The following is a 23,976-nucleotide window of genomic DNA, read 5'->3' on the forward strand; positions in this document are numbered from 1 at the left end:
AACTAAAGTAGTGAACAAGACAATTGCTCAATTGATTGATTTGGGGTGTTTAACAGTTATTATGAAGGCGCTAGACTTAGGGTTTCTATTCAAGTAATCAGGATTATAATGATATGAATACTATATAAGGTGCTTGCATGATATTAAAGAACTCAACAATAAGAATAACAGATCAACTTTTGTTTTCTAGGTTATCTAATACTAGATCCATGATCCTCCAACTCATGTTGTCATAGGTAGGAAAGCATCGATCGATGTCTCTATAGGAGAATCGATTGATAAGTCTTGCGTCGTGTCGATCGATGTCTCTATAGGAGAATCGATCGACGCACCTCTAGTAAGCTTTTAGCGCGGGTTGATAGCAGTTCACTAAGGTTTCTAAATCAGCCTTCACTTGTTTCTATCAAGCCTAGCTCAGAAAAGACAGATCAGAGGAAGAATCCACTATTCAATTTTAGGTTCGCTAATCCTAAACAAGCTTTAAGAACAATCTTCTAAGATGAATATCACAACTCAAGAATTCATATTTAGGGCTAATCCCTCAAAACTTATTTGAACCCTGAACCTAACAAGTGGTTTACTCAGACATAGCTAAGCAAAACATAAAAAACATTAAATAAAACTGCATAGAATATAATAGATAGAAAGAATAGATAATGGAGTTTCAATCACAAATCTCTCTAGATCTTCTCTCCAACACTAAAAATCCTAGAAAACCTTTTTCTATGAAAATAGGAATACAAGAATGCTCTCTCTCTCTCTCTCTCTCTCTCTCTCTCCGTCTCTTCTTGCCTCAAACACTTAGGCAAGGTATAAATACTAGGTTAAAACTCGTCAGGGGTAATTCAGTAATTAGATGGATTCTTGGGCTTCAAGTCGATTGTGACCAAAATGGGCTTCTGCGTGCTTGACATCGATCGATGTCACAGGGTGTGCATCAATCGATATGAATCTGTGTCGACCTCAAACGCTGGTTGATATGGTCATCTCGGGTGAAATCTCTAAAGTGCTCCAAAATACTCCAAAATCACCATCTTCTCTCCAATCATTCATGAACTTGTAAATATACTATTTAGACTCCAAAACATAGTTAATATATCCTAAAAATCCTATATACCATGGCTATAATCAAGTAAAATACATGGTATATCAACTCCCTCAAACGTATTCTTTTGCTTGTCCTCAAGCAAAACCAACAGGCAGTCTCTCTGAAAGAGGTTTGAAAACAAAAGGGACTTAAAAGATTTTTAAAAAATCAGTCACCATCTCTCTAGTAGTTCAAGCCAAATCATAAACATCCTAACCTTAGAAGCACATTATAGAATATCCTAGTATAGCAACCAAATTCACCTAGTCAACAACCTAACATATCATGTCTGACAATCCCCTCTACTAACCTCATTTCTTGCATAAAATAGAGGTGTAGGATTTACCTTGGGAGTATCGATCCAGATGTACTTTGTTAAAATGTTTTCAGGCTCTTACATCTGATGGATGAGTCATCTCACCATCCGTCTGAGTATGTTCGGCATGCCATCTCATCTTTCCAGCAGTCTGTTCTGATTGGTACAATCTTTTCAATCTGTCTGTAATTGGTAGGTACCACATCCTTTGGTACGGTACCCTATTACGTTCTTGTCCTTGCGGCTTGAATCGTGGCATCTTGCAGAATCGACATTCTTCTAACTTCTCATCATCTCCCAGTAGATCATGCAGTTGTCGATGCAAACATCTATCATATCTGAAGGCAACCCAAGTGATGCGGCCATCAAACCAATGGTTTAACCAGAGGTCAACCAAGCAGCCCAAACCGGCCACTTTGGAGGTACCAGCGACAGAGGTCCAGTCCCAGGAGAATTTCTCAACAACCAGAAGGTCTTTTGTCATGAAGCCAATTTTCCTAGAAGGCCAACTCATGAAGGATTCACTGAGGCTTGGAATTACAAGAAAATCTTAACGGAGGAAGAAGTTATGAATTTTACAAACCGGAGGTTCTCCAGCCCATCCATCTGCGAGTACCAGACTTTTGAAGGAGATTCAAGCCAAACGAAGGAGCGGCCTGAACCAAAGCCGATCATAGGATTGAATAGGAGTCTCTCAGATTTCCAGGAAGCCCAATACCAGTAGAAATGGCCACGGAATTATGAAGTTATGATCCATTCTCCAAGACCGGTCAAACCAGTTCTACACTTGCCTCAATTGGAAGCTAACCGGTTCAATCAGCTTCAAACCAGACATTGGCGTCCAGGAGATCATTTCAACCAATCAGGAGGTATTCCAGAAGTCCTTAGCTACACCAGAACCCAGGAGATCATTTGGTTCAATGAAGACTCACTTAAATCAAACAGGAGCTATTTATGGAAAGATTGGACAATCTTTCGGTTTGATCATTTCCAAGCAATTCTGATCCGACCAGAAGACATCAGGACAAAACCAAGACGTCCAAGAGACATTATATGTGTCCAAGAAGAGTTCTACAATTTTAAACCATGCACCAGCCCCCATTAGATCAGGAGGATCCACACTTACACCAAACTGCCTTATTTGGAGAGTCTTGCAATAAATCTCCAACAGCTCTTTTCTCTTCAGTTAAGGCACAACCTCAACACCTTGCAGACCATAAAGAAGATTCCCAGAAAGCTTACTTACCCCCTCAAACCGTCCAGATACAAGAAGAACATCAGCTACATTCATTTGGCCAAGATCTTCACCATTAAGTCTCCAACGGCTAGTTTTCATGGAGCCATCAATCCCTTTGCTTCCAAGTCTATTATTTCGAGTTTATTACTTTCCTTTTATCATTTTATGACTGTTAGAGTCTGTCTTGGTCGAGCTTATAAAGCTCTAGTCTTTGCTTCATTATAAATCACCCTTGAATTTTATGAATGAAAATATAGTTTTCTAGTTTTCTTAAAACTATTGTTTCAAGTCTTTAGAGTTTGTGAGAAGCAGCTCCAGAGCAACCAGGCTTATCAAAGTCTCCTATCACAGAGCTTTGTGATTTCTATTCAATCCATCTTGTCCATCATCCCACAGATTGAGAGATTCAATCAAACCTTCATCCGCAAATCCACTTCAGTCCATCTTTTGATCAAGCTGAGAGTGATACACATCCAGCAGCTTGATTCCGCCATATCTATCCTTTATCTTTTTTTATTTACTCTGATTTATTCTTCATATCATTAGCATCTCATACATACTTCATTTGTTTCTGATTTGCTTCATAGAAGCTCATAAAACTCATAAAAATCTATCTTCTTTGTTTTCAGGTTGAACCTCAGTTCATCAATTCTTATAGTCTGATTTCCAGGCTGTATCACCAAGACTATAAACCAGTTTCTGAATCTCATAATAAGAATCAGCAGACATATTATCTTCCGGCAAATACTCTTTAAGCAAGTCTGCCCATTCATTCATGCAACATTCAGGTAGATTGTGATCAGTTTTAATATTCATCATTCTAACAGCCAACAATAATTTAGAGAGACCTTCTCTACAACCACTATAAAGTGGCTGATTCGCCGCATTTAACATTTCATAAAACTTTTTTGCATCTATGTTAGGTTCTTCATCTTCATCATGAGCTACGAATGCATCAGTTACCATATCATGAACCCTATCATAATCTACCATCTGCTCCTCTTGATGGTAACTATGTTCATTATGCAAATGATGAACAACCGGTTCTTTCTGAAAATTGCTATTACTACTACTAGCTTCATTCTGATCATAGTTATAACTTTCTCCATGTTGAAACAAGATATAGTAATTTGGCGTGAAACCTCTATTTATTAAATGCTTCCAAACATTTTCACGATTTGCCAATTTCGAATTGTTGCATTTCCGACATGGGCAGAACATCTTACCGGTTTCTTGGGCGAGCGGTGTGGAATCTGCTTGATGCATAAATGTCTCCAGCCCCGCAAGGTATTCTTTCGTCACTCTCCCGTTAGTATCTGTATGCATATACATCCACTTTTGCAACTCGAAAACATTCCCGGGGCCTGGCATTTTATTTCTTTCACGTTTTTATTTTTGTTTCTTGTTGGTGTGTTTAAAATGATGTTCGAACTTCCATATTTATAGAAAATTTTCGAATCTGGTAGTTGAAGTTTTGCTAGGAATTTACGACGAAATTTAGGTAGTTAGCCGAAAAAAAACGTGCTTCAAAATTTTGTCGTTAAAGGCACGTAAACATTTTCCTCGTAAAGTAGACGCTAAGCTTACGTCGACTTTACGAAGAAACTAACCTTCCTCGTTAAAACCACGTAAGCTTACATTATTTTTGTGAGGAAACACTTTCGTTGTTATTTTACGACGTAATAACGTTTAATTTATTTTTCCTCGTAAGTTGCTCATAATTGCGACGTAAATTTACGATGGTCCATTTTCCTCGTTAAGTTTCCTCGCCAAAATGCTGTTTTCTTGTAGTGTAAAACGAATGTTAAGTTTTTTCAAGAAAAGAAAAATTGGCATATTCATTAGCAAAATTAGCTGACATATCATCTATGTTTGCAAATTAGATGACGTAGCTGATGTGGCGATTAATGTATGATTTCTCCAACAAAATAAGAATAATTTTTGGGTTCACGAACCAATAAAAATTCATTTTTCATATTCAGTATTTTTTAAAAATGGAAACGAAATATTTTCAAGTTTTATTTTGTTTTTATAGTAAAAAAATAGTAGTTCCAAAAGAAATTATTATTTTTTAAATACCATCAGAAAAATACTAAACCCTAAACCCTTGGTAAACTCTAAACCCTTGGATAAATCCGAAATCATTAGATTTTAAAAATATTTTAACACAGTCAACAAAACATTAAACTTTAAATTCTAATTATCCAAAGGTATAGGGTTTATTCAAGGGAATTTGCATTGTACAGCTTTCAAAAAAATTGTAAATGATTATATGACCAATAACCCTAATTCATCGATATGTAATCTGTCTTTTATATAATAATGCTCTTTTGCCCTTGTATACAACCGGCAAAACCTATAATGAAAAATAATTTATATAAATAATTATTAGCTTTAAAAGTAACTCGTGGTCTTTTAATAATCACACAACCTCTGCAACTAACTTTATATTTGGTATATTTGTAGAAAGAGAATAGTTTCATTTTCAGATTTGAGCGACCGCATTGATCACCGACTGTATTCCAGAATAGTTTCGGAGGTGGAGACGATTTGTAAAGACTCTGCTGGTGACAGATGGAGAAGCATCGCGGATTAGGAAATCTGTAACGACGACGTAACAGGTTGGTGGCAATGTGACTGAAGTCTTGCCGGTTCGAGTTCACAACAACGTGTTGCGAAGATATTTTCAACTATTATTGTAAGTCATGGTTGGTTTCTTCTTATCTCTAAATCTAAAGTAATTTTCTATTCCATTTGTATGTTATAAAACAGAGTATACTTATAGATAATAGTTTTAGTATTTTCTAAAAATATAGTTGCTTATGTTATATTTTCAGACATTTTGTGCTTACCTTTGTATGTTTTCCATTGGTTTATTTATCCATTGGTTTCCATGCATTTCATTACGGGTGGTTAGTATGTAATTTGTTATAGATGCATGTAAATAGATAGACTTAAGAACTCGTGTAAATGGAATAGATTTTTTGACTCTTGTAAATAGAATAGTTCGTGGCCAAATGTAGAACATTAGATTTTTGTCCTTGCATGCTTTCATTGATTCACTTATACATTGAGTTCGTCTTTTTTCTATGCATATCGTTACGTATTACATGGTTTCCATTCTACATTTTTGTTATACTATACATTTTATTTCACTTTTACTTTATTATATGGATCCTAACACGTTGATCTTTCTCTTGTGTTTCTCAGATTATAAATGCAAGATTTAGGCTGTCAAGTATATTTTCGGAGCTGGATTTGAACCGGCCAGTGAATACATTCTCATATAATGGTGCGATGTGTATCTAAATGGAATAGATCGTCTGCATGTAAAATGGAAAGATTATACATGTGAAATGGAATGTATGATCTTTACTATTTGTTTTATGGTATTCTATTTGCAGAACAACTATAAATATGATTTTACATTGAACAAGCATGAGTTATATTTTGTTGTTGTATTATTGATATGAATTTTAGTTTATGCATATTGATCAAAACTAAACATTTAAAACTCAATTTAGGAAAATTAATTACTTTACATACTTATTTGATGTTTGGGTGTAGGGTTTATATTTGGGTTTAGAATTTAGTAATTAGGATTTAGGGTTTAGTATTTAGAAGTTGGGGGATAAGGTTAGGGTGAGTAGTAACTTCTTCCATAATTCATAGACATTTTATAATTTCACCAATCTGTATTATACTATTTATTTTGTTCTATTCTATTTGGGTTAAAGGTTTAGATTTAGGTTTATGAATTATACTTTGGTTTAGAGTTTAGTAATTAGAGTTTAGAGTTTAATATTTAGAGGTTGGGATGTGGATGAGAAATGTTTTAGTATTTAGGTATTGTGGGAGAATTGATGTCTTATATTATTTTGGTGATATGAAATATTAATTTTTTGTTTATTATTTAGACTTCGTGAGAGTATTAAATGGAATATACCATTTATTGGAAATGGTTCTATTTTTATCAACAAGTGAAACCGTATGCGGTTGATATTAGTGTGACGTGGTTTTGTTCTATTTCTTAAGTTGTAAACATCTACTTTATTAAAATATAAGTACACATATAGAAATACCCTTAGTTTTTCTTATTATTTACAAGCAAATGCCACTGAGAATTTAATTAAACTAACTAATTTAATAGTTGTCTTTTTGTCTTTTTTGGATGGATTAATACTGTCCTAAAATAGATTTAACAACCTCGACTAATTGAAACAATATCGCAAGTACACGACTAATGCCATAAAATCCCAAAAGGTATCGTATGTTGTTTTGCCTTGGCTTGAGTTATGCCTCACTTCATTTTAACTTCACTTCTATATTAAATCAAAACTTTTACTTAATCCCTCTTTAAATCACATTGAGCTGGAATGTCAAGCTTGGTTCAAGGCTAATGAAACGTTCCCAGCTGTGGTAACAGATAATTCTAGTATGGAACCTCAAATCTTAAGTTTGGGGAACATTTGCTTGATAGATGGATCATGGACATCATCTGCTACTTTCACTGGGTGTGGATGGGTATGGATGAACTCAGATGGAAAGACTCAACTCATGGGGACCCGCAATGTGAGTCGAAGGGAATCAGCTTTGCACTCGGAAGTAGAGGCGCTCAGATGGGCAATGGAAAATATGCTTCAACATTCAACATGCCAGAAATTTGGAACGGACTGCAAGGACCTGATGGCAATGTTAAAGGAGCCTTCTGCGTGGCCAAGCTTTGCAACAGAACTGGAGAGGATAGAGACGCTGCTGATTTGTTTTCCGGATTTTGAGATCATACATGTTCCTCGGGCTCGCAATCAGATTTCAGATTTCTTAGCTAAAACTGCTAGATCTTTCCATAGGGAGTTACTCTTTGTTGGTTGTTCTATTCCGGTCTGGTTACCCAGACCACCTCAAGCTTGAGTAATAGAATAGCCGTTTGACGTCAAAAAAAAAAAAAAAAAAAAAATCACATTGACCTGTTCGTATGAATCTTTGGGCCACGAAGAATTGAAGACGTACCTCTCCAAAAATCATTGCACGTCACTAATATAAAAATCTACATAAATACTTTTATGTATAAACTTCGAACCAACTTCACAATCTTCAAATCAGACCTAAGCTTTCCCAAATCAATTTTTATTTAAAATTAAAAGAAATTAACTTTAATGGTCTTTCCTAATCTATAAACGAATGTTAACTATAAATATAGTGGCATAAATATCGCAAACTATCACATTTAAGTACATAATATATTCAAATTTTGACCAGAATAAAATCTTAATTACCAAATTTATGGAATACTCAACATTAAATGGAAGATTCTTACGAATAGCTCTATGTGATTGAACTAATAGTTCTATGTTACAAAATAAAATTCACTTCATCTATATAAAATCACATTGAAATATTACTGTATAAGACATAAAGATATACCTTAAAAAAAAATCTATGGAGGTCATTAGTATAAAAAATACTACATTTTAAATAATTATAAACTTCAAATCAAACTACGAAATCAATAAGACAATAACCAAATACAAAATCCACCTAAGTTTTGTCAACAAACCAAATCACAAGCGAATCTTCTTTATTTTTCCAAACAAAAAATCAGTGTCGATTTTAATTACCTAAAATATATCGCCATGATTAACTCTACCTATCTAAATTTAAGTACATTAAAATTAAATAAATTTTGTTACTAAGAAAATCTTGGGTTGATATTAGGGACACGAGTTATTCTTAAAAATAACTCAGAGCATTATGTATGTTAGCTAATATTATAAATGTAAATATGCTAATCCAATAGATTTTTTTTTAGATTCACAACTATTTTTCCAATAAATGTAATTTTACAAATTTTTCATAGTGTATTAATATTTGTAATATAAATAAAAAAATTAATTTATCAACTTTGTATTCCTTACTAACTAATATTCTCTTTCATATTGTCAAATTGAAAAATATAAAATTATACATAGGATAAACATGACTCTAATTATATATATATATATATATTGGATTGTTTATGATACTAAATATCAGTTACATGTTAAACTGATGACACAAAACAAATAATAAATAATAGATGTACTATAATCATTTTTTTAAAACTTCATCTAATAATTTTTTTTAAACAAATATAAGCACATGTGCGGTCGCGAAAACCAGAAACGCAAATAGATTTGAACCAAATCCGAGTGAGTATCAAATTTTCATTCCTAACTTAATCAATGTAAAACGGTCAAATATTATTTAGTATAAAAACTAAAATAGATAATTAATACTCGTGCGGTCGCACAGATCAAGGGCTAGTCTATCTTATTAAAAGAGAAGTACAAATATAAATTTACCCTAAAAATTACAACTTATTTACATTTCAATGCCACTGGAATAATAACTATTTCTAACTTTAAGTATTTACTGTTTTCCTAATTTAATTAAAAACTAACTTAAATCAAATTCAGACTAAAGAACTTACCATAAAACCATCATATACACAAAAATCGTAAAGAGTATTACCTATTCACTCAAAGTTCAATTAATGGTGGCTAAAATCTTGTAATTTTCTCTTAACTAGGGTCCAACACTTCCTATAATCTAGCTAACTAATAAATTATTTTCTATAAATGAAATCATCTACCATTCATTTATGAGATAAACATTTTCCTTATGTTTTTCACCCAGCCAGAATAAATATAAACTTCCTCTATTCCAAAATTCTGACCATAAATCGTATAGGCAACATATTCTTTGAACTCAATATATAAAGCACACATTAAATTGAAGAAACATAGTGGCAAGAAGACCCACTAATCGTATTTATATGTATATATTACCAGTCATATCACTCATATCAGTTCTCTTGCAATATCGACATCAACTAAAAATGTTAATTCAAATAAGCTTAGGTATTTTAGCTAACTAAAAGTATTAAATTATTATGTTTAGAAATGTTATATTAAACATTTCCTACCTATTTTAGCTAGCCAAAATTTTCAAAAAAGTCTATGTTTTTTTTTTTTTTTGAAAATCTTACTAACCAAGTTTAAATCCACATATTCAATATCTTCACAATTTTTATTATAACGATAGTATTTAGGAAATTAACAAAAACTAATTAAAATTTAAAATTATACTCATAAATTAATTAAATTGACATGTACAATCGGCCAAGACAGTTATGATTATTTTTAACGTGGTTTAAAAAATATTTTCACAATAATGCACCTTCTCTATTTTGAAAACTATGGATGCAACTATACAAATCGAATATTCTATGGAAAAAATTGCCTACAATTTTTTTTATTTTTTTACAAATATTATAACTAATTTATCAATTTTTAATACCATTCTAACTTATATTTGTCTATTTTTTCCTATTTTTTAATTCATAAAATTTATTTTCTAGATATTTTATACATAAATTTAACAACAAAAATGTTTAATTTGTTTATATGATATCTAATAAATATCGGTTATAAAATTTATGGTAGAATGCAAAAAAAAAATTACTCGATGTAATTAAACACATTGTTATCTTCCAAAATGTTATATTAGTAGTATAGTACACACATTGCAATCATGTAATCATTTACTACAAACAAAGATTAAAAAATTGACACCCGCTCGACCGAGCGGGTCAAAATCTAGTGTAGTTTAAAATGTGGGTCAGATAAATATTGTTCGACGCCATTTATATTTTTTTGTCACGGGTTACTTGCTTTCAACAAGGGGTATAACCGGATCAATTGGACATCAAATGTTACTTACCTTGTTGCATCTGTGTGTCTTAAATCTCTGATGTACCAGTAAAATGCCCAGCACTCGTGGGTCGGACGTAGTCAACCTTGTTTGTAGTAAACGATATGGATGACATAAGTCGTTTGAAAGGGTTACTGGGACAAGAGTTTGAGATGAAGGATCTTGGTGCTGCAAAGAAGATTCTTGGAATGGAGATTCGCAGGGATAGAAGCTCTAAGGGGTTATGGCTTTCTCAGAAGAGCTACATTGAGAAGGTGTTAGAACGTTTTGATATGTCAAATTCAAAACCATTCTCTACACCATTGGCGAAGCACTTCATACTTACAGCAGAGCAAAGTCCAAAGTCTGCTGAAGAACTCAAGGATATGGCGGAGGTTCCTTATGCTAGCGCAGTTGGTTGTTTGATGTATGCAATGGTGTGTACAAGACCGGATCTAGCACAAGCAGTTAGTCAAGTCAGTAAGTACATGTCGAATCCTGGGAGGAGACATTGGGATGCTGTGAAGTGGATCCTAAGATACTTGCGAGGTACAAGTGACTATGGGCTTATGTTTGGTGGAGAAGTGCAGGATTCAGTTATTGGGTTTGTGGATTCAGATTATGGTGGAGACCTTGATAATAGCAGGTCAACTACGGGGTATGTATTTACTCTTGCAGGAGCACCTATTTGCTGGAGATCGGTACAACAAGGTATTGTAGCGATGTCAACCACTGAGGCTGAATACATGGCACTTGGAGAAGCAGCTAAGGAAACAGTATGGGTACAAGGACTTGTATCCGAGTTGGGTGTTGATCAAGAAGGTGTTCAGCTACACTGTGATAGTCAAAGCGCATTATGCTTGGCTAAGAATCAAGTGTATCATGGAAGGACGAAGTACATACGTATAAGGTTTCACAAAATAAGGGAGTTAGCAGCTTCTGGAGAAGTCTTGTTGGAGAAGGTGCATACGTCGGAGAATCCAGCTGACATGTTGACCAAGCCTGTTACAACGGAGAAGTTCAAGCATTGCTTGGATCTGCTCCGTGTTTGCCAATGCTAAGAAGCAATGGAGGTTCCCCCCAGAAGATAGACGGGATAAGGAGTTTTGTAGAGATTTTTCGTCAAGGTGGTGTTTGTTGCATCTGTGTGTCTTAAATCTCTGATGTACCAGTAAAATGCCCAGCACTCGTGGGTCGGACGTAGTCCGACCGAGTGCGGGCGATACTCGTTATCAAGGTTGACATCTCGTGGTACGGTAGGCCTTTTCGGTTTAGGAAAGTTACTATTTCTATTGGGAAAAGGAAATCGGGTTTTTTGAGGCTGTATAAATATGGGTCTAAGGGTTTGTAAATTATTATCACATCATTAATAAGAAACCCTAAACGGGTATTTGCCTCAATACGTTTTCTTCTCTATTCTTTTTCTAACCTAAACGACGGCTGTTCACAACATACCTAATTATGTCAAAATCAGTGTCATTCTCTTAATTTCACTTTAGATTTTAGCTATTTGACAAATTAACCCTTTACCCAATGGTTTAGGATTAATTATCCAAGGATTAAAGGTTTACCCAAGAGTTTACGGTTTAGAATTTAGAGTTAGGTTTACTGTTTTACTAACAGTACTAAAAATAACTATTAGGGTAAACAACTCTGTACATATTTTTTTTTTTTCATAATAGCCACAGATATATAGATACTACTTGTGACTATATGTAGCTACAATAAAACAGTGAAAAAAACGTAGTTATTTTAGCCACGAATGTGACAAAAAAAAGATTTTAGCCACGAAATAGTTTTTTTGACAAAAAAAGGTTAAACCCGGATTTATTAAAGATACAGACCTAACATCCGGGTGGAGGTACAGCCCACAGATAGACTTTTTCCTGGACATTCAAATGAGCCGAAAGCAATAGCTCATATCCGTTTAGTCGATGGGGTTTGAACCAGGGTTTGCCATATTGGGTTTTTAATTCCCTTAAGCATCATTAGGCCACCACCATCGGTTTAGCCACGAAATAGTTTTGTGGCAAATAGTCATGATCAGCTGTGGTGTGCCACGAAATTATAGCCACATAATTTTTCAAGCACAAAACTTGCTATTTTTTTATATAGCTACAAGTTATATGTGGCTACGCTGTGACTATAGCTAGTAGTTAATGTTTACCATATTCGTCATTCCGAACCTGCAAAACACAAAGAAACAGAGTATGTCCACATGAATATCAAAGAGGAAGATGGCAGAAGAACACGTACATCAAGACGTTTACCTTTAGTCTTTCATTTTTATGTGATTGTATAGAGCTCTCTAGCTCACGTTCTTTACGATGAAAGCTTCGATTGTACTTCGCAAGAGCAATCACATTACGAAGTAATTAGTAACAGTGTAAACCCTTTGATTAGTGGATGTTTGGGAGGACAGACTCCCATGAGAAATAGTTATCGATTCCATGAGTTAGATTGTTTGTATGTGTTTGTTTGTTGGTTTGATTGCACGAACAAACATATCCGAATTTAATCATACGGTAGTTTAGAACCAACGAGATGTTGGTAAAGGAGTGTCCAGTAGGCACTCCGCCAGCCGGATTCAACTCTCGTCGGGGAGAGACTACTTACATTGCTCTAGTTCTAAGCAGAGAGATAGAATCACTTTTTTTTACAGAAAATGTTTACAATGTAGATATTATATAATATTTGTCTAATTTTTTCAAGTAAATGATTGATATCTAGACCATGATTAACCCCGGTTTTTTAACTGGGGTTCTTCGTTTTGGTCATCAGAAAATGGTTCTTAACTTTATTTTACATTTTAACTAAGAAAAGTTAATAAATGTCTCTTAAATAAGAGATACTAGATGATAATCCGCGCCATGCGCGGAGTGAGTTTCTTAAAATATGTTGTATTGAAATATTACAATTAGAATGCATCTTGTTATCAAGATTTTTTTTTACATTTGATTTGGGGTGAACATTCGGATACCATTTGGTTGGTTTAGTTATTTTTCAATTTTTTGTGAGTTCGATCCGGTTCGGATCTGCGGATTCGGTTTGGGTTTGAACTCAGATAACTCATTTTATTTTAAAAAAAAATAAAATTCGTATATACTTTAAATTTCTAAAAATATAAAAATAAAAAATTATTTATAACATATAAATGTGTATAATGCAAGCTAAAATACTTAAGCTTAACATAAAATTTGGTTAGCTTCAATATTCGGATAAGAAATCAATAGATATTTGAAGTATTGGTATTTTGAATATCATTTAACTATTTTAATCATGTATTTTTAACTATTTGTAAATATTTTCAAGTATTTTGGACAACTTAATAACATTTTATATATTTTGCATATTCTTTTAGATATTAAATTCTAAAAATAATTAATATATTTAAGTATATAAATCTGGTTTCGATATATTCGATATCCGAAATATTTCGTTTCGGATCAGGTTCCGTTCTAAAAAATATCATCTTAATAACATCTTACAATTTTTGGTAATTTATAGACGTTTTTAAAAATTTAAAATATAACATATATGAAAAATCTATTTTTTAAAAAATATGTTTAAGTGATTTTTTGATAATATTAATTAAAATAAAATGTAGAGGATACAAATTTTTTTATCAAATATTTTGATTTGTAATCATTAATTATCATATATACGTTAATCATATTAGGTAATTTCGTAGCTTTTATTTAAGGAAATAAACTTACGTAGCTTTTATTTAAGGAAAGAATTTAAGACTACTAATTAATATGATAATTAGTTTAATAAAAAGTATAATATATATTTATATGGACCAACATATTTTTCTAAGGATTTCTGAAAATCATCCTAGTGATGACACGTGGCTACAAAACATGTTGTAATGTTCCAGGATTAATATATAAGGGATAAGAGTCTTTTCTAGCCAAAAAGTGTAATAGAAAATTAAAAAAATGTCAAATCATAACTGTTTTAATAAGACATTACATAAACATGTTTTAATGATGTCCTAACTGTTTTAATTAGACATGACATAAACATGAGGAGGAGAATATTCTCGCAAAAAGGACAAAAAGGTTTTTTGTCAATATTTTTGGTTTATCTTGAAGCTTCAAGTGTCTTCATTTTTCACATGATTAATTATACGGGTTTTAAGAAACTTCATCGTACCCATCTAGACTCTATAGTCTATATAAATACACAGATTTTACAGAGCAACATACTACGCTTTTGATGAAAAAAAAAACATATTAAGCTAAAAACATTCTAAGAAAGCAAGAAACACAAAGATACAATGAAGTTCGAGAATTGTCCCTATTCAGATCTCTATGTTCTAGCGGAGGAGATCAAGAAAGAAACATTTGAATTGGATACATTTTGTATAAATCCTTACTCATTTGTCTCTGCCTCAGCTTACGACACAGCTTGGCTAGCAATGATCGAAGATCTCAGTGATGTCAGTACTCAACAACCCATGTTTCGTTGCTGTATAGATTGGATTCTGAGCAATCAGAACGTCGTGGAAGGGTTTTGGGGTAATCACGGAGATGAAAACGAAGGTGAAGCTCTCACTTCGACACTTGCTTGTGTTGTAGCACTTCGCAAATGGAACATTGGAAGTCTTCATATCAAGAAAGGTAATATTTTACGTTGTCTAGTTTTCGCATTAGCTTAGACATCCCTTTTGTTTTGCAGATATTGAGTGAAAACTATACATATAGTGCACACATGCATATATTTGTATTTCACATGCAGTGTAATTCCTTTTTCACGTCGACAATAGTTAACTACATGAATACACTTCTTTTGTGTAAAACGAAAGAAAAATTATGATGTACAATATAAATTTCGTTTAACCATATATGTTACTAATTTATTACTATTTTTGTTATTACCAGTAATGAATGATACATATACCTATGTATAAACTTCTGTTCTTTTATAATTTTTAACTAGATGATAACCCGCGCCTTGCGCGGGGTGAACTTTTTTTTAAATATGTTGTATCTAAATAAATAATACATTTTTTTGTTATCAATAATTTTTTTTACATTTGATTAGGGATGACATGTGGGTAGGTATCATTTGGTTTGGTTAGGTTCGGTTTGGATCTTTGCAAATTTGGTTCGAATCTTTATATGTTCGGTTTGGTTTTAGATTCAGATAACCCATTTAATTTTTTAAAAACTTAAAGTTCATATATACTTTAAATTTCTCGAAACATAAAAATAAAAATAATATGTTACATATAAATTTGAATAATGTATACCAAAATACTTAAATTTAACATAAAAATTGGTATAACTTAAATATTTGGATAGAAAATGAATAGATATTTTCAGTTTTTGGTATTTTAAGTAATGTTTAGTTATTTTAAATATATCATTTTTACTATTTTTATATATTTCTAAATATTTTGGACAATTTAAACATCTTAAGTATTTTGTATATTTCTTTGAGATATTAATTTTTTAAAATAATATATTTAAGTATATAAATTTGATTTGAATATACTCGGATACCCAAAATATTTTGGTCCGAATCGGGTTCGGTTCTGATTTTTAGATACCAAAATTTTAAACATGTTCAGATATCTAATCAAATTGATTAAAGTTCTATACTATTTTGTAGATTGGATTTGGTTCGGTTATTTGGATTCGGATTTTTTTTCCCAACCATATATTTTTTATTGTAACCAAATTTTAAATGAAAGTGACGATGGTTCATATTGATTTTGGGTATGCAACAATTTTTAAACCAAAACACTTTCTTTTATGTACGTGATTTATTTAGTTAATCATTAAAAAATGTTCAAGACCCATTAAAAACGATAGGCTGAACTGAAAAAAAGTTACCATTGATCACAAAATTTTCAATGTGAGGCTTGTACCATTTTTAGTAATTTATAATCGTTTTAAAAAATTCGAAATACAACATATAAGAAAAAATATAAATATTTTTATTATATGCTTAATGTGATTGTTTAATTTATTTTAACAAATAAAATTAAACGAAAAGTATAGAGGATAAAAAATTATTATCAAATCTTTATTATTCATAATCATTAATGGTGATATATATGTCAATCATATTAGGAAGTTCCGTAGCTTTTATTTAAAGAAACAATAGAGAATATTTTTTTGTATATTAATAATTGATTTAATAGTTATTTTATAAAAACTATAATATATCTACACTATAATATATGTGTAGATGGACCAACTTATTTCTCTAACAATCCTCAGAATAATTCTCATGATGACACGTGGCTACCAAACAATGTTGCAATGTTCCAGGATTAATATATAGGGGATATTAAAATATTTAGAAATTATTACAAGTTAAATATATAAGCTCTTCCTTTTTTTCCTTTGCGCAATTTGATAATAGTTAAGCTGCCATGTATTAGGAAAGAGATACATCGAGAGAAGTGTGGAGAGGATTATTGGGGAATATAATAAGAAGGGCTTTTGTCCTCGTTGGCTCGTCCTTATGTTCACTGGACTCCTCGAGCTTGCACAACAACTTGGCCTAAATCTTTTCTTCTCTACTCGAGTTAAGCAAATGATCAACGACTTGTTCTTCCGACGCCAAGAGATTCTCCAGCAGTACGTTAGAATCATGAATATAAACTTAGAAATTAATTATCATTTATATGAGCCAGCTCGATACATATATTTTCTATTTTCCATCTTTATATTAAAGTAAGTATCTGAAAAATTATTTGAATTTGGGCATAAAACTTTCTGTTCATGCCTAAAAAAGATATGTATGTAAAGGTGAAAATCATAGACTCTTGACTTAAAAATAGACATGCATGAGCAATCCGAACTACGTCTTATATATATATTTTTCTTCCTAATGTATGACTCCTGAAACTGGCCTAATCAATTTGCTATTTAGGGAATTGCTCCTTGATGGCCGTTGCAACGGGCATCCTTTACTTGCATACCTCGAAGTATTTCCATTGAAATTATACGCTGAATATAAAGAAGACATAATTGAGCAACTCGATGATTTAGATGGCTCTTTGTTTCAATCACCTTCAGCAACTGCAGCAGCGTTTATGCTCTCACGCAGTACACGATGTCTGGCTTATCTGCAATCTCTAGTTCAAAGATGCCCTCATGGAGGTTAATTTTAAAGTTCTTTCTCAATTTTAAAGTTTTTTAATTTGGAAGACAGGTATTAAGGGAATGAAGAAATATTGTTGTTTTGTATTGTTTATGCTTATTTGTAAAAATACAGTGCCACAAATTTACCCCCTTAATGAAGAATTCATCAAGCTCTCTTTGGTCAATATAATGGACAACTTCGGGTTAGGAGAGTACTTCAGTAAAGAGATTGATCATTTTCTTCTTCAAATTCACAAGTGAGGAATAGTAAAAACCCCTTTTAGGATCCTTCATTCTTTGAAATTAACTACATGTGTATGTGAACAATATACTTTGGTGTTAATCCTCTCGTTTTTGCCTTAGGAGCTATGAAAGCGAGGATGTTAAGAGAATGCCCATATGGTCAAAAGTAGATCAGTTGCACAAAGACTCTCTCGAATTTCGATTGTTAAGGATGAATGGCTTCAATGTTTCACCTGGTAAAGAACTAATTATCAAGTCTATATATACGCACAAATATTATATATTCAATATTTACTTTTCATATAAATTGTATGCAGAGAGCTTTTGCTGGTTCTTGAATGATGAAGAAACCCAAGATCATCTAAAGACAAACATTGAACATGTATTCTTAGTGGTGCTTAGTGTTTACAGAGCAACTGATCTCATATTTCCAGGAGAGTCTGACCTCGAAAAAGCAAAAGAATTTTCACGGAAATTACTCGAGAAAAATGAATTTATTGATGAAAAAATTGTTTTAAGTTCTCACATTAAACATGAAATGAGTACTCCATGGATGGCTAGACTCAAGCATCTTGATCATAGGATGTGGATTGAGGACAGGGACTCAAATGTTATCTCAATTGGAAAAGCCTCTTCGATTCGGTATTAATATTTTTTTAAACTAGATTCGGTATTAGTTACATACTCGCAATCGAATATCATAATTATATATTTACAATAGCAAAGCTTGACCATATACTTTTTATTATTGGATTTGGAACCTTGCACAGTATCCATGCGGACAAGCTTACTCGTCTTGCTTCGAGGAATTTTGAAATTCGACAAGCTGTATACAGACGTGAGATGGAGGACTTGATAAAGTGAGCACTAAGACTTATTTTAAGATAAAATCCTATATTTTTTCCATAGACCTTTCGTTCGTTTTGCTTCTAATAAATCTTCAAATTAAAATTCGATCTTGTAATTTGAATCAGGTGGGTGAAGAAATGGGGACTTAACGATATCGGATTTGGAAGAGAGAAGACAACATATTGTTACTTTGCAGCTTCATCAAGTACCTCGTTGCCATTTGATTCTGCAGCTAATGTTCGTAAGCTTATGGCAAAAAGTGGCATTCTTATCACAGTTGCTGATGATTTCTTTGATGAAGAAGGTTCTCCTGATGAGTTAGAAGCTCTTACCGAAGCTGTTCTAAGGTTAGTTTAAAAAAAAAATATGCAGGCCATGTGAGAAACAATCATAATAACCTAATTTATCTGGGAGAAATACTTGGGTTCACCCCTATAGTGAACCTTTAGGTTCACCCAACCAATATGATTTCGTTATTTCATATTCAATATCTTTTAAAAAAGGAAACAAAATATTGTCAAGTTTTATTATGTTTTAAAAAAAAATATAAAATAATAGTAGTCGCAAAAAAAGATTTATATTTAAAATACCGTCAGCAAAACACTAAACTCTAATCTCTAAACCCTAAATCATAAACCTTAAATCCATGGTAAACACTTGGATAAATCCTAAATCTTTGGATTTAAAAAAAAATATTTTTAACATAATCAGCAAAACACTAAACCCTAAACTCTAAATACTAAACCCTAAACCCTTGGGTAAATCATAAACCCTTGGATAAATCTTAAACCGTAAGATTTAGAATTTATCCAACCATTTTGGATTTACCAAGGGTTTAGGGTTTACCCAAGGGTTTAGTGTTTGGCTGACGGTATTAAAAATATATTTTTCTAAAACGTATTTTTGTTTGCAATTAATATTAATTTTTATTTTTAGTTTTAAAATATTAATATAATAATATTTTATTTCTTTTTTTTAAAAGATACTGAATATGAATATGAAATAACAAAATTATATTGGTTGAGTGAACCTTTAGGTTCACTCTAGGGGTGAACCCAAAAATTTCTTTTTATTTGGCAAACCATTTTAGTATCTAATTAAATATTATGTTGATTTTTGATTAAATTTTACGCATATCTGATAGATGGGAAGGAAAAGAGCTGGAAGGTTACGGCAAGATCATTTTCAAAGCACTTGAAAATCATATAAGAGAGACCGCTGAAACTTACCGTAAGCAACACGGGACGGACATAACAAACCATTTTCGAAACATTGTACGTCTTGAATTAAATCACGATTAATCATTATTTGATAATATGGTTTCTTTGTGCGAACTGACCTTAAAATATCTGTATATCAGGCTATCAGATAACTAGTTAATAGTCGATTTCTTGCTCAATATAGTAAATGCATTGAAAAACATAAGTACATTTTTGAACAAGTAAATAACCGTTGGAAAAAAACAAGAACAAAGTATATACATATTGATTAGTCATTACGTAGTGGATAGTTCAGTAGGCTATCATGCACATGTACATAAGCTTTTCATTGTATGTCAATATACTTATTTATGTATTGTGAAATGTAAGGGTTATAATGCTAGCACCGAGAGGAAAATAAAGGCAAAATAATCGAAGTATAATTAAAATATATATTATGCTTGTACGGAAAAATTGTTGTTCCTCTTATATTTTTGTTTATGAATTTTTTCCTATTTTCAGCTACATTATAGTACAAGGTTTCACCCACGCTATCCATTCTAAGAATTAAAACAATTTAAGTGGGGGTTTTTTTTTTGAGAAAAGGCATTATTTGGGTTTTGTTTTGGCACGACTATTTCTTAAAATATTAATTATGATATTATGATGAACTGATCGTCTTTCATGTGTTAAAGCATATATCTCGCGTTCTTTAGTCCTTAATCACAGATGTTTCCCATTTCAGAATTTGAGTTTTAAGTGATACGAACAATGACTATAAATGCAGTGGGGAGAAACATTTGAGTCGTGGTTATGTGAAGCCAAATGGAGTAAGAAGGGGCACATACCGTCGATGGAAGAATATCTTCGAAACGGAATAATCTCAACCGCAGCACACACCATTGTTCTTCCCATTTCATGTCTAATGGAATCATGTTTTCCCCAGCACAAACTCAAACCCGGAAATTACGATAACATAACAACATTGCTCATGACCATTACCCGACTCCTTAATGATCTACAGAGTTACCAGGTGATCTCACTCCCTCTCACATCTGATTATCTGAATCTACTAAGTTGTTAACACAACTAGCAAATTATTCAAGGCAAAGTCTAGAAATCACCACATTGAGTTAAGTCTAGGACGAAAATAATATTTTATGTTGTGATTTTGTCAGAAAGAATTACTGAGTTTTGGCACAGAACCTCCGAGTAATCTAAAAACAAAAAGATTATATAAATCTATATATCTCTATAATATTATTTGAGAAGTCAGTTTCTTAGGTGTCACGCTCACGTTAATTCTCACGGTGGTTGATTACGTTGATACCCTTAATAAATCAAAAATATAATATTTAAATACTATAATTGATTTTTATTTAAATTCCTTTTGTAAAATTTTCCAAATAACATATATAATAAAAAAGGAAATATTTATAAGGCTATAAAGTGAATTTAAAAACGAAAATATATGTATAAATAACATGATTTCATTAAAAAGGAAAGTTCAAAAAATAGTAATATTGCATTAAAAATATTTTTTAAATAAAATAAAATATACTAATAAAATACTTTCTTAATATTTTTTAAAGTAACAGAAATAATTTTTATATATCTATCTATTTTTAGATGGTTACATAAAATAATTAAGTAACATAAACTGATATATTGACTAAAGTCATTTATAATTAGTATTATTGAAATGCTATTTGTATTTCCTATATTTTGGTTACTATAATGTCTTTCAATTACAATAAAAATACCTATAAATTATATTTTACTTATATAATATGATTTCTCAGAAGCAATCGCAATTTTTTCCTGCTTATTTTTAAGAGATATAACGAGAAATAAAGGTTAACAATAAACATATTTTAATCAAATATTTATAAAATATTTTAAAATCACACTATATATTTAACGAGGTAAATATATTATATTTATTATTATTAAAATTATATGTTTTCTTAATATTAAATTTGCTTTTAAATTCAATGTTTTTATGTTTGTGTAACTTTTTAATATAACCATAATCAGAAGACATGAAATTAGTTAGAATTTATAAAAAAATTTGTTATTATAATATTAATATGAGTTCACGAGCTTCCAAAAAAGTATGAGAAGTAACTTTCTATATATCATCTTTTTCTAATATATTTTTAAAAATTAATATTTAATTTGATATATATTATAAAAACACATTCACATTTAAACGATAAATAAATTAATTTGACTTGACTTAATTATAATAAAATAAAATTATACTTCAGCTTGAATTTGAAATAATATATGTAAGTTAATATACTCACAACATGAGTTACTCGACTAATCCAACTTATATCTAAAATCATAGATTTAAGTATAATAAGAAAATATAATTTTATAATAATAATAATTTGTTTTATAAATATAAATTATAGGATGACTCAAAACACATTAACAAATTAAAATAAAATATTAACCAACTGTAACAATTTAGTTTTTTGTAAAATTTATATATATGCATGAGACTTCAGAATATAATCGTTATATTTATTTACATAATTTTGATTCAAACACTTTAGTTTATTTTTTTATTTCATTCTAAGCACAATATATTTTAAGTTATACATAATCTTCATAAAGTATAATTACATATTTAAGACCAATCTAAATGTTAATAAGAAAATTAATCAAAATTTTAATATATTTAAGATAAAAAATATTATAGTTGAATTCAGAGAAATAGGTGCAATCCAATATACCCAAATCATAACTAAATCGACTGTAAAAATAACAAACCCGACTAGATATAATATATCTACAATTATATGTCTGATTAAAATAATACAATATTATTAATATAAGTTAATTTAAAATTAGAAGTAAATAGCAATCAATTATTATATTATATTTACTTTATAAATATTTATATCCGTGCATGAGCACGGGAAAATCACCTAGTTATGTTATATAAAACATGAACAAAACTAGTAATCTCTATAAACTAAAGCTCTTAATTTTAGGTTAATGTGATGCTCTCTTGTACTACACGACTAAACTTGTGATGTTAAAATTTTCAGAAAGAGCGAGAACAAGGCAAGATCAACTCCGTGTTGCTCAACATGAGGAGTCACTGTAGTTTTAAGATAGAAGACTCGATTGCTTATATTGAAAAGATCATTGAATCGAAGAGGAGAGAATTTGTGGAGTATGTCCTAATGGATGAACTCAGTGATTTGCCTAAGCCGTGCAAAGATATGCACATGTCTGTTTGCAAAGTTTTTGATATGTTTTTTAACAAGAAGAATCGTTATGATTCGGACACAGAGATGCTTCAAGACATTAAGAAGGCTCTTTACGATCCCGTTAACATTCGTAGACTCTCCTAGCGTGATCTAGCGTTCTGGTGAATTCTGTATTATGAATTTATGTATGAATTGTTAAATAATCAACATCATGTGGCATTTAAGATCTTCTTACTTACACAATATGAAACTACTAGGGTTTGGTCCGCCCGTGCGGGAAGTTACCTTAAAAAATATATATATATATATATATATATGAAGCATTTGAAAAATCATTGTATATTAAAAATAATATTATAAAATATCAAATAATAAATAGAATTCTGAGGTTATATTGTTAGTTTTAATTAAAAATTGGCTGTATTTGTTAGTTATTTCAATGATACATGTTTTTATTTTTTTAGTTCTATTGTTGGTTATATGTGTGGATTATAAATTTTAAGGTATCGCTTTTTGCTGAATGTATTGAGATTGGATTTTAGAGTTGCTGCATTGGGCTAAATTTATAATAGAGTACTTAAATGGTCTGAAAGAAAACAGTATTTTTTAGGGGCAATTTGCTCAATAGTCATATGAACCCTGACAATTAAGAATATAGCCATACATGAAAAATTGTATCAATTTGACATAGAGATGGATCACGTTCTCCTTTCTGGCGTGTGAGATTTAATTAATACAACGATTGATATCATATTAACATATCTTTGTCAAATATATAGTACATAACAATTAATTTATACCAACAACCATTATGAAGAGGATGAAGAAAATAAGAAAACTGAAAAAGATGAAGGGTTTGTAGAGAGTACGCTTTACCCTAAACTAAATTATATACTCAAACCATATACCTTAAACCTAAACACTTAACCCAAACCATATACCCTAAACGCAAATCCTAAACCCAAACAATATACCCAAACCATA

At 31.2% G+C, this 23,976-nt stretch overlaps 1 protein-coding gene and 1 long non-coding RNA gene across 4 annotated transcripts; both read left to right on the plus strand.

Moving 5' to 3' along the window:
- The first annotated feature begins 2,501 nt into the window (after positions 1 to 2,501).
- On the plus strand, positions 2,502 to 6,086 carry LOC108828917 (uncharacterized). The gene is made up of 5 exons (XR_008944474.1): positions 2,502 to 3,428; positions 3,564 to 3,648; positions 3,857 to 3,927; positions 5,107 to 5,338; positions 5,851 to 6,086. It is a non-coding gene; the product is annotated as an uncharacterized LOC108828917 (long non-coding RNA).
- Positions 6,087 to 14,576: 8,490 nt separating this feature from the next.
- Positions 14,577 to 23,216, plus strand: LOC108828927 ((E,E)-geranyllinalool synthase). 3 transcript variants are annotated; one of them, XM_057008482.1, is made up of 11 exons: positions 14,577 to 14,996; positions 16,769 to 16,967; positions 17,263 to 17,492; positions 17,608 to 17,731; positions 17,838 to 17,953; positions 18,035 to 18,359; positions 18,488 to 18,577; positions 18,692 to 18,913; positions 19,711 to 19,840; positions 20,553 to 20,798; positions 22,828 to 23,216. In XM_057008482.1, exons 1-11 carry the CDS (start codon positions 14,654 to 14,656, stop codon positions 23,134 to 23,136), a joined length of 2,334 nt encoding a protein of 777 aa, XP_056864462.1. In that variant the 5' UTR covers positions 14,577 to 14,653; the 3' UTR covers positions 23,137 to 23,216. The 3 variants fall into 3 exon arrangements, with proteins under 3 accessions (XP_056864462.1, XP_056864464.1, XP_056864463.1); XM_057008484.1 differs by lacking the exon at positions 22,828 to 23,216 and having other exon boundaries at positions 20,511 to 20,637; XM_057008483.1 differs by lacking the exon at positions 16,769 to 16,967 and having other exon boundaries at positions 14,825 to 14,996.
- The last annotated feature ends 760 nt before the right edge of the window (positions 23,217 to 23,976 follow it).

This window comes from Raphanus sativus, chromosome 4 (assembly GCF_000801105.2).
Source record: "Raphanus sativus cultivar WK10039 chromosome 4, ASM80110v3, whole genome shotgun sequence".
Lineage (NCBI taxonomy): Eukaryota > Viridiplantae > Streptophyta > Magnoliopsida > Brassicales > Brassicaceae > Raphanus > Raphanus sativus.